The 11,834-nt window shown below is 43.3% G+C and overlaps 1 protein-coding gene across 3 annotated transcripts in view; it reads left to right on the forward strand.

The window, feature by feature from the left end:
• The window catches only part of LOC138638924 (oocyte zinc finger protein XlCOF8.4-like), a 95,114-nt gene extending 85,803 nt beyond the window's left edge, over nucleotides 1-9,311 (forward strand). For all 3 annotated transcript variants that reach the window (XM_069728677.1, XM_069728675.1, XM_069728678.1), the window contains exons 5-9: nucleotides 3,934-4,025; nucleotides 4,107-4,182; nucleotides 4,277-4,353; nucleotides 4,462-4,570; nucleotides 6,989-9,311. In XM_069728677.1, coding sequence (XP_069584778.1) covers nucleotides 3,934-4,025; nucleotides 4,107-4,182; nucleotides 4,277-4,353; nucleotides 4,462-4,570; nucleotides 6,989-7,665 — 1,031 coding nt within the window. In that variant the 3' untranslated portion in view covers nucleotides 7,666-9,311. The remainder of the gene's footprint in view (nucleotides 1-3,933; nucleotides 4,026-4,106; nucleotides 4,183-4,276; nucleotides 4,354-4,461; nucleotides 4,571-6,988) is intronic.
• Nucleotides 9,312-11,834: the final 2,523 nt, after the last annotated feature.

Here is an 11,834-nt window from a genome sequence, read left to right on the forward strand (position 1 = left end):
AGGTACATCAGGGGGTCTCCAAACACGACAGCCAATTTTGCGCTCAAAAAGTCAAATGGTGCTCCCTCCCTTCTGAGCTCTGCCGTGCGCCCAAACAGTGGGTTACCCCCACATATGGGGCATCAGCGTACTCGGGATAAATTGGACAACAACTTCTGGGGTCCAATTTCTCTTGTTACCCTTGTGAAAATAAAAACTTGGGGGCTACAAAATCTTTTTTGTGAAAAAAAAAATATTTTTTATTTTCACGACTCTGCATTCTAAACTTCTGTGAAGCACTTGGGCATTCAAAGTTCTCACCACACATCTAGATAAGTTCCTTGGGGGGTCTAGTTTCCAAAATGGGGTCACTTGTGGGGGGTTACTACAGTTTAGGTACATCAGGGGCTCTGCAATCGCAACATAATGCCCACAGACCATTCTATAAAAGTCTGCATTCCAAAAAGGCGCTCCTTCCCTTCCGAGCTCTGCCGTGCGCCCAAAAAGTGGTTTACCGCCACATATGGCGCATCAGCGTACTCGGGATAAATTGGACAACAACTATTGCAGTCCAATTTCTCCTGTTACCCTTGTGAAAATAAAAACTTGGGGGCTACAATATCTTTTTGTGGAAAAAAAAATATTTTTTATTTTCACGACTCTGCATTCTAAACTTCTGTGAAGCACTTGGGCATTCAAAGTTCTCACCACACATCTAGATAAGTTCCTTGGGGGGTCTAGTTTCCAAAATGGGGTCACTTGTGGAGGGTTTCTACTGGTTAGGTACATCAGGGGCTCTGCAAACGCAACATAATACCCGCAGACCATTCTATCAAAGTCTGCATTCCAAAACGGCGCTCCTTCCTTCCGAGCTCTGCCGTGCGCCCAAACAGTGGTTTACCCCCACATATGGGGTACCAGCATACTCAGGACAAATTGGACAACAACTTTTGGGGTCCAGTTTCTCTTGTTACCCTTGTGAAAATAAAAATTTGGTGGCTAAAAAATCTTTTTTGTGGAAAAAAAAAATATTTTTTATTTTCACGGCTCTGCATTATAAACTTCTGTGAAGCACTTGGGCATTCAAGGTTCTCACCACACATCTAGATAAGTTCCATGGGGGGTCTAGTTTCCAAAATGGGGTCACTTGTGGGGGATTTCTACTGTTTAGGCACATCAGGGGCTCTCCAAACGCGACATGGCGTCCGATCTCAATTCCAGCCAATTCTACATTGAAAAAGTAAAACGGCACTCTTTCTCTTCCAAGCTCTGCGATGCGCCCAAACAGTGGTTTACCCCCACATATTGGGTATCGACGTACTCAGGAGAAATTGCACAACAACTTTTGTGGTCTAATTTCTCCTGTTACCCTTGTGAAAATAAAAATTTGTGGGCAAAAAGATCATTTTTGTAGAAAAAATGCAATTTTTTTTTTTCACGGCTCTACGTTATAAACTTCTGTGAAGCACATGGGGGTTCAAAGTGCTCGCCACACATCTAGATAAGTTCCTTAAGGGGTCTAGTTTCCAAAATGGTGTCACTTGTGGGGGGTTTCCACTGTTTAGGCACATCAGGGGCTCTCCAAACGCGACATGGCGTCCAATCTCAATTCCAGCCAATTCTACTTTGAAAAAGTAAAACGGCACTCCTTCTCTTCCAAGCTCTGCGGTGCGCCCTAACAGTTGTTTACCCCCACATATTGGGTATCGACGTACTCAGGAGAAATTGCACAACAACTTTTGTGGTCTAATTTCTCCTGTTACCCTTGTGAAAATAAGAATTTGTGGACAAAAAGATCATTTTTGTGTAAACAAAAGCGATTTTTTATTTTCACGGCTCTACGTTATAAACTTCTGTGAAGCACTTGGGGGTTCAAAGTGCTCACCACACATCTAGATAAGTTCCTTAAGGGGTCTAGTTTCCAAAATGGTGTCACTTGTGGGGAGTTTCCACTGTTTAGGCACATCAGGGGCTCTCTAAATGTGACATGGTGTCCGATCTCAATTCCAGCCAATTCTGCATTGAAAAAGTCAAACGGCGCTCCTTCACTTCTAAGTTCTGCGGTGCGCCCTAACAGTGGTTTACCCCCACATATGGGGTATTGGCGTATTCAGGAGAAATTGCATAACAAAATTTATGGTTACATTTCTGTTTTTACACTTGTGAAAATAAAAAAAATGGTTCTGAATTAAGATGTTTGCAAAAAAAAGTTAAATGTTCATTTTTTCCTTCCACATTGTTTCAGTTCCTGTGAAGCACGTAAAGGGTTAATAAACTTCTTGAATGTGGTTTTGAGAACCTTGAGGGGTGTAGTTTTTAGAATGGTGTCACACTTCATTATTTTCTATCATATAGACCCCTCAAAATGACTTCAAATGTGATGTGGTCCCTAAAAAAAAATGGTGTTGTAAAAATGAGAAATTGCTGGTCAACTTTTAACCCTTATAACTCCCTAACAAAAAAAAATTTTGTTTCCAAAATTGTGCTGATGTAAAGTAGACATGTGGGAAATGTTATTTATTAACTATTTTTTATGACATATCTCTCTGATTTAAGGGCATAAAAATACAAAGTTTGAAAACTGCAAAATTTTAAAAATTTTCGCCATATTTCCGTTTTTTTCATAAATAATCGCAAGTAATATCGAAGAAATGTTACCACTAACATGAAGTACAATATGTCACGAAAAAACAATCTCAGAATCAGCGGGATCCGTTGAAGCGTTCCAGAGTTATAACCTCATAAAGTGACAGTGGTCAGAATTGCAAAAATTGGCCTGGTCATTAAGTACCAAATTGGCTCTGTCACTAAGGGGTTAAATACATGTGTATGATGGATGGCTGCAACATTGGAATTTACCACTGGATATCTTCTTTTATCAATGCCGACTTCCTGTTACGCATACATATATATGCATTGTCTTTGTTCATATATATATACATTCGAATGTCTGGACATATTTTTATATTTACTTATTGTGTAATATGATCTTATATATATGTCTATTATATGTGAGAGTCTGACTTACAGGAAGCTATGGCTTAAATATAACGGCGTATGTGCCTCCAGTGGTTGATTAGATCTATTAGCAGTCTTTCGCATTGTGTGTGTTCCTTTCATTTCTTTTTCTCTTACTTGTGCTTGGGTCGAAGTGCGCATGCGCCCCGACGCTCTGCGCTGCCGACATGTACCGGCGCGTCTTCGGCCTCCCTCACACGCATGGGGTTAAATTTCTTTTTCCCCTGCTTGCGTAGGGATGTGTGACGCTCCGGTGCACAGTGCGGGACCTGAGCTGTGCGGTGCGCATGCGCCGCTAAAACCACCCTCATTGGCTATCCGGACATCACACGTCCGGTCACATGGCCATAAAAGGTCCTGCTCTCCCTGGTAACTTCACTCCTCTTGATAAAGTGGTGCTTTTGCCACGCGAAACGCGCGTCGAGGGTTACCTACATCTGTACCCTGGGTCCTCCGGCCTTGCTCCTGGTAAGCCTTGCCTCCCTGGTGATTTTTGTCCAGTGGCACTAATGATTTAAGTATGGATTTATAACGGCAACCTTACCATAGCAATTAAACCCTATGCACTGTCACTTTACTTACGGATCTGTGTATCTACTTATATATGTGTCTATCCTGTATCTGTATTTTATTTAATATTGTGGTGTTATGATTTATATATTTATTTGAGATTATTTGTAATAAAAAATTAACTTTTTACCTAGTTGCTCCGGTTTCCTCCTAGAGTCTGGCATAAAGATGTACGGTGGTCATGGTGCCGCCGTGTCCAGTTTGTAGATATATGGAGGTTGTATAGCCACTGTGTCTGGTATGTAGATGTACGGGGGTCATATAGCCATCGTGTCTGCTATGTAGATATACGAGGATCGTGTAGTTGCCATGTCTGGTATGTAGATGTATGGCGGTCAGTGTATTGTCACGGTTTGTCTCCTACAGATGGACTCAGTGTAAGAAACCTCCCAGAGAGATGTCCGAGTCCTCTTTATTCCCAGGACTCTCCAGAGGAGAATGACTCAGAGAATCATCAGGTAGATGGGGCTATCGTCTCAAGCACATACGTCCATATATCACTGATTTGTGGCTCATTTCATGTTTTTCTTGTATTTTAGGGCGAAGATCTGATTAATATTAAGGTTGAGGTCATAGATGAAGAAGAGGAGACGGAATTCATGTCTGAGCAGCAGCGTAAGGAGGGGAACGTTCATGTCTGTTAGAGGGTCACCTAGATGCTTCTCCCGTCATCCTATGTAACACTCTCTTGTCCGGCTGTTTCCTACAGATGGACTCCGTGTAAGAAATTCCCCAGAGAGATGTCCGTCTCCTCTGTATGCCCAGGACTGTCCGGAGAGTGACCAGGTAGATGAAGCTGCGCCTCCACCACATCTATATGGGGCCGCGTTCAAATTTGGGGTCTTCTGGTGATGTCTGCGGTATTGTACTGAGCTGTTATATATGTGACATCAGGTTGGAGATCTGACCATCATTAAAATGGAAGTTGATGAGGACCAGATGACGGACGATGCGCCATGTATGAGTGACTTGGAAGGGGTACTTCCAGGAGATGATACAGCAGGTATGTAATAATGGAGTCCCTGGTTTCAAGCTCCTTTATAGCTCAGTTGTGGCCAAATATTTTGAGACTAACACAAATTGTGGCTATCGCAAAGCGGCAGCAGCATTACTGGGCACCTCCCAAAGGCTTAGGCTCCAGCATTCTATGGCGCAGTAAAAGGTGAAACCTTTGTCCTCAAGATGGTAAGTTAGTACACGGATACACAGAGACGGCTGGTTTGTGCAGGAGCTCAATTCTCTATCCCGCACTTGACGGAAGATGTATATCAGCTATCCATCAACAGAGAGATCGAGGCATGAAGGATGCTAATACCCGGAGGAGGCAGAGTTTCGTTAAGTGCTCCCTCCTGCCCATAACACTTGATTTACATACCACTAAAATCATGCATTTCTCAAGATTCAGGCAATAGATTGAAAATATAAAGATACCAATGAGTTTGTCACTGGCTACATATGCATACAAGTGGTTTAGTGGGGTCAAACGTACTGCCAGTTTTCCTTCTAAGGGCTCAATGTGAAGGATTCCCCTTGAAGCCTTGCTCTTCTGGGAGTGAGTGATGGAAAAGTGTGGGATGTTATGTAGCTTCAGCCAGGATTACCAAGCCTTAAAGCGAACCTGTCACCAGGTTTGGCCGGTATAAGTTACGGCTATCACCTTTCAGGGCTGATATAGAGCACTCTATAATGCTGTATATCTGCCCCCAACCCGACCTGCAAGAGAAGAAAAATAACATTAATTATACTCACCTGCGGGGCGGTCAAGCCCGATGGGCGTCACTCTTCTTGGGCTGGCGCCTCCCTTCTGGCAATGCCGCCCTCCTGTTTGCTTCGTGTGGACTCAGCACCGCTCTTCTGCGCAGGTGCCGAAAGAGATCAAAGAGCCCCGGCGCCTGCACAGAGCACTACTTTGCTCTCAACATCTCAACAGGACAGAGAAGTACGCCTGCGCAGTAGCGCGATACCAGGAGACTTCTGTGGATGACGCAGGGACTTGTCATCCACACAAACCAAGAAGGAGGTCAACATCGCAAGAAGATGGCAGGAGCCGGACCAAGAAAAGCGACACCCATCTGACCAGACCGCCCAGCAGATGAGTATAATAAAAGTTATTTTTCTTCTCTTACAGGTCGGGGTGGGGGTCGATATACAGCATTATAGAATGCTGTATATCAGCCCTGAAAGGTGATGGCCGTAACTTATGTCAGCTGGTGACAGGTTCCCTTTAAATTACCACTCCTCCAGCATCGCATCCTTTATCTTCTGCCTTCAGGAACTGCAACAAATGCCACAGAGACCTGTCTTTAGGAGATCAGGAGAAATGGAGCATAAAGCTATGCTGAAGTTTGAAAGCTAGTAATGGCAGCCACATACATACAGAACACAGCCACCATTTATTACTGGGCGGGACAGGTCCACATAAGAACATGTACAGTATCTTGTGTTTCAGTGTACTGGCTCCGATAGCTGCTGTATTTCTCTGGCGCAAGCTCCGATCACTGCTGTATTTCTATTGCGCTGGCTCCGATCGCTGCTGTATTTCTCCTGTGCCGACTTCGATCGCAGCTGTTGCACTACTTTAATGTGATTGTCAAGCGCTGACAGCTATGTGTAAGTGGTGTGAACTTGACGGGACCTCTGCAGCTCACCACACTAAACAAGCCCTCGCACCCTCCCTATCAGCAGAAAAGTAAAAGCCACAGTTCTCAGAAATTAGCAACACAAATCAAATTATTATTTATGAATGGTGTCATTCAAAACTACAACTGGTCTTGCAGAAAGACGCCCTGATGTATCTGACATAGAAATGAGGTTAAAGGGATAAAAAAAATGACAATGTGAAAATGAAAATTCATCAAGTTAGGAAGAGAATATGAGTCAAATGTGTTTTCAGAATGGACACTTGATTTTCTGACAAGATTCTGCTTTTCAGATTTGTGCATTTACCGTAATCAAGGTTGGAGCTCTGTTTACACATTGTCACCGCATTGCTGTTCTTACTGTAACCGCGACAAGAACACGTCGCTTTCCCATGATTTTGCATAATTGCGATAAAAATTGCAGTTCTACTGTAATTGTGGCCACAAAGTGTGAACACAGCTTGAGTTATGTAATAAAGAGTTGTCGCCAAGTGTAGACCAGAATCCCTGACCTGTCATTGATGTCCTTGACATGTTCTTCTAAACTTTCTAAGGATGAAATCACACACCCAGGTTTCCTGACACTTTTTTATCAACTAAAACCAGAATTGAATTTGGAAAAGTAAAGGACAGACTTGCACTTCATCGTCATGGATCTTGATCCACTTCCTACTTTGTCTCAAAAAACTGCTCCTGTGTTTCCATCCTAACAGAAATATTCAGAATTTGTTGAATTTGTGGTTCTAAAATAAAAATAATGAAATTAATTTTAATCTAAACAGATAAGTCCACCAAGAAATCTAAGAGAAGCTTCATCACTGAGGATGTCATGCAGCGCCATTCAAGAGAAAAACCCATGTCCCTTAATGTACATCGAAGACGTCGCCGCAGAAATCTCTCTGATCATTCTGCTGACCTATCAGAAATTGTTTCAAGTACCGGTCTCAACTGGAGTAAAAAATTTCAGTGTGGGGAATGTGGGAAACGCTCAGTCATTTTAACACACAGAAGAATTCATATAGTGGAGAAGCCATACTCCTGCTCAGAATGTGGGAAACGCTTTACCAATAAATCACATCTTGCTTCACACGAGAGAGGTCACACAGGAGAGAAGCCGTATTCCTGTTCAGAATGTGGGAAACGTTTTACAAATAAATCAAATCTTGTTAGACATGTGAGAAGTCACACAGGGGAGAAGCCATTCTCATGTGCCGAATGCGGGAAATGTTTTACAAATACTTCAGATCTTGTTAAACATGAGAGAATTCACACAGGAGTGAAGCCGTATTCATGTTCAGAATGTGGGAAATGTTTCATTACTAAAGCCAAACTGAAAGACCATCAGAGAAGTCACACAGGACAGAGGCCGTATTCATGTTCACTGTGTCCAAAAACATTTACATACAAATCAAATCTTGTTAGACATGCGAGAAGTCACACAGGAGAGAAGCCGTATTGATGTACAATATGTAGAAAATGTTTTAAAAGAATAGTAGTAGATTTAAAAAAAAAAATTTGAGAATTCACTGACCGAACAAACAATTTTCTTTTTTTAAATGGGCTGTCCAATACTTGGACAACCACTTCTTAAATGAAACTGGACCCCATTGACAATTATAGCAACATCTTCTCACCTCCTGACTGACAGCGTTCCAGTGTTGTAGGCCCTGCGTGTGTTGCCACTCGTGTGACATCTTTGTCACATACAGCTGCATCACACAAAATTAGAATATAATCAAAAAGTTACATTTTTTCAGTTCTTCAATACAAAAAGTGAAACTCATATTATATGGAGTCATTACACACAGAGTGATTTATTTCACGTGTTTATTTTTGTTAATGTTGATGATTATGGCTTACAGCCAATGAAAATCCAAAAGTCATTATCTCAGTAAATTAGAATACTTTAAAACACCAGCTTGAAATATGATTGTAAAATCTGAAATGTTGGCCTACCAAAATGTATGATCAGTAAATGTACTCAATACTTTGTCAGGGCTCCTTTGGCATCAATTACTGCATCAATGCGGCGTGGCATGGAGGCGATCAGCCTGTGGCACTGCTGAGGGGTTATGGAGGCCCAGGTTGCTTTGATAGCAGCCTTCAGCTCATCTGCATTGTTGGGTCTGGTGTCATCTTCCTCTTGACAATACCCCATAGATTCTCTACACCAGCAGATGACATGGCTCCCGAAACCATCACCAATTGTGGAAACTTCACACTTGACCTCAAGCAGCTTGGATTATCTGTCTCTCCTCTCTTCCTCCAGACTCGGAGACCTTGATTTCCAAGGTCAAGTGTGAAGCCTCCACAATCAGTGATGGTTTGGGGAGCCGTGTCATCTGCTGGTGTAGGCCCACTGTGTTTTATCAAGACCAAAGGCAGCGCAGCCGTCTACCAGGACATTTTAGAGCACTTCATGCTTCCCTCTGCCGACAAGCTTTTTGGCGATATCATTCTCCAGCAGGACTTGGCGCCTGTCCACACTGCCAGAAGTTCCAATACCTGGTGTAAAAACAACAGTATCACTGTGCTTGATTGGCAGCAAACACGCCTGACCTTATCCCCATAGAGAGACAGCAGACCATAACCCCCCAGCAGTGCCACAGGCTGATCGCCTCCATGCCACACCGCATTGATGCAGTGATTGAAGAACTGAAATAGATTAACTTTTTGATGATATTCTAATTTTGTGAATGCACCTGTATGAGCTGCAGCCAATCAGCGGCTGCTTATGGGCTTCTTCGCTCACACTTCTCTCAGACATTCAGGGATGTTGTGAACGTTGCAGCTTATTCGTGGTTGCTGATGGACTGCAGCATTCTCCATTAAAAGTTTTAAAAGTTGTCCATCAACTTGTTCTTAAAGTTGAAAAATGTTATAAGGGCAAAAAAAAAGCTTTTTCACTCATCAGGTTATTTACAGCCTTTGATCATCATATGAATGTTAAGTGCTTCGATCTGCCCCACAACTCTGACCGGGACCCATGGAAGAAAAGACTTTATTTTCACAGAACCCTTTGTATTACAGTAGTCACACGCTCACGCACACTGAGAGGAATCTGGAGCCACACTGTAATAAATGGACAGAAACGCACCACGAAAAGAGGTTTGTTTGTGTTTTTTTAAAACATTTGGGCTTCAAAAACATGGAAATAATATCTTGAAACTGCAATAATGTGTTAAACAAAATAATTCACACACAAAAAAACCAGCATGGACCGCACCTCCAAAAATCATACATCTAATGCCGCTAGGCGCTAATATAAATAACTGACCAGGACGTTCTCAGTGTAACATTCAGATCAGACTGTATGAAGCCGCTGCCACAGTGAACCTTAGTGGGTCCTAACTTTTCTCACCTTAACGGAGTGGCGTCATGCGCTAACCTCCGCCGCAGCGGCAATGCATCAGCAGGGTGGACGGCCTGGTGCCTCACAGCACCCATGTTGCATGACCAAGTCCCCATGACTCCAGACCGCAGCGCCCCACAAGCACAAAATCACTGCAACAATGGCCACCACACAGCACCAACTCCAAATGAAAGGAGCACTGAAACTCACCTTCCTCAAGTGAGAGCAACAATAGTCTGAAGTGAGAGCAACAATAGTCTGGACCCCTCTGCAGTCTCCTGCTAATTTAAAATTACCTCTGCCAAATGGGAGGACTACAGGTCCAAGAAAAAAGGGAGAGAACACGCAATATACCAAGTTAGGACCCACTGAGAGGTTCACCGTGACGTGGCCGTGTGCTTCATACAGTCTGATCAGAATGTTCACACCTGCATTTTTATATTTTGTACCAGATGGGGATATGTAGCACTGAGGTTGTTAGCCTCAGTAATATAAACCTAGGAAAAATCCTCCAGCACACTGTGATGAGAGGGGTTAATCAGCCATGTTTAGTGCTAGAATGATTAGACAGCTGTAGAGGAGAGGCGTCCAGAGGATAAATACCCAGCTTTCTAGACCATTATGTGCCGGGTCTAAAGGTGCAAGCTCTGGAGGTGTGCATTTGTGTTAAGGAAAGCTGGATGTATGGAGGTCGCAGGTCTCCTGGATTGAATGCCCTTTTCTACAGGACATGGAGGCCGGACTCTAATTCAGGTGCTAACTAGCAATATTGTATGGACTTGTTACTTTATGTTTTACCTTCTGTCAGACAAAGGCCGGATTTACATTTTCTGCTGACGAGGTTTATAAGGATTGCAATAAACCAGCAGGACTTTAAATAGAAACCGTTCCTGTGTCTACCTCTTTAACCCCTTTACCCCCAAGGGTGGTTTGCACGTTATGAACCGGGCCAATTTTTAGAATTCGGACCACTGTCCCTTTATGAGGTTATAACTCTGGAACGCTTCAACGGATCCCGGTGACTCGGAGACTGTTTTCTCATGACTTATTGTACTTTATGATAGTAAAATTTCTTTGATATTACCGGTGTTTATTTGTGAAAAAAATGTTCCCACGCAGCAATTGCCATAAAGTGAGACTTTGAAGTATAGTAACCTCAGTGATGCACTGCAGGAGCCATTGTCTCCTGTCAGTGTGTCACTGAGGGTCCTATAGAGCAGTGACATCACCCGATGTCACTGTTCTATAGGGGAGATCATCGTGGGACACTCGTTATTAATTAGACTACGGCAGACAGGTAGTATACGGTTTATTATTTTACGTTTTTTGCAGGCGATGAAGTATGTTAAGTATGGTTAAATGAAGAATATTAAAATACTATTCTCCTAATGTGTGTGTGTGTTATTAACCCTTTCCTATTGGATTAATAATGGATAGGCGTCTTATTGACGCCTCTCCGTTATTAACCCAGCTTAATGTCACCTTACAATAGCAAGGTGACATTAACCCCTTATTACCCCATATCCCACCGCTACAGGGGAGTGGGAAGAGAGGGGCTAAGTGCCGGAATTGGCGCATCTTAGAGATGCGCCATTTCTGGGGTTGCTGGAGACTGGTTTTTGTTGCCGGGGGGGGGGCAATATCCATGGCTCATCTCTAGGCTATGAATATCAGCCCGCAGCTGTCTGCGTAGCCTTTCTGGCTATAAAATATAGGGGCACCCCCCATCATTTTTTTGGGGGGTCTGTTGTGAATTCCGCTCTTGGGCTCCCTCCGGTGGTTGTAAGTGGCACTTTTGTGAGGTCTGCTCTTGGGCTCCCTCCGGTGGTTTTAAGTGGTATGGCTGCTCCTTGGATTTAGCAGTCTGCAGCTGCTTCCACTGATTGTCTTTCTGCTCGGCTATTTATGCCTGGCTCTCTCTTCAGCCAGTGCCACTTGTCAATGGTTCCTGGTTGGATTCACATCTCTCTTGGATTTCCCTGATATCCTGACCAGTTCAGCAAAGTTAAGTCCTTGCTTGCTCTTTTCTCTCCACGGGTTGTGGACTTATTCGTTCTGTGCTTTCTATGTTTTTGTCCAGCTTGTCTGTTTGGATTAATTCAGTTAAGCTGGAAGCTTTGGGAAGCAGATTTACCCTCCACACCTTTAGTCAGGTGTGGAGATTTTTGTAAACTCTGTGTGGATTTTTGTAGTTTTTAATACTGACCGCACAGTATTCTTTCCTGTCCTATTCCTATCTATTTAGCTAGACTGGCCTCCTGTGCTGCATCCTGGTT

The sequence above is a fragment of the Ranitomeya imitator genome, chromosome 5 (assembly GCF_032444005.1).
Source record: "Ranitomeya imitator isolate aRanImi1 chromosome 5, aRanImi1.pri, whole genome shotgun sequence".
NCBI classification, from domain to species: Eukaryota; Metazoa; Chordata; class Amphibia; order Anura; family Dendrobatidae; genus Ranitomeya; species Ranitomeya imitator.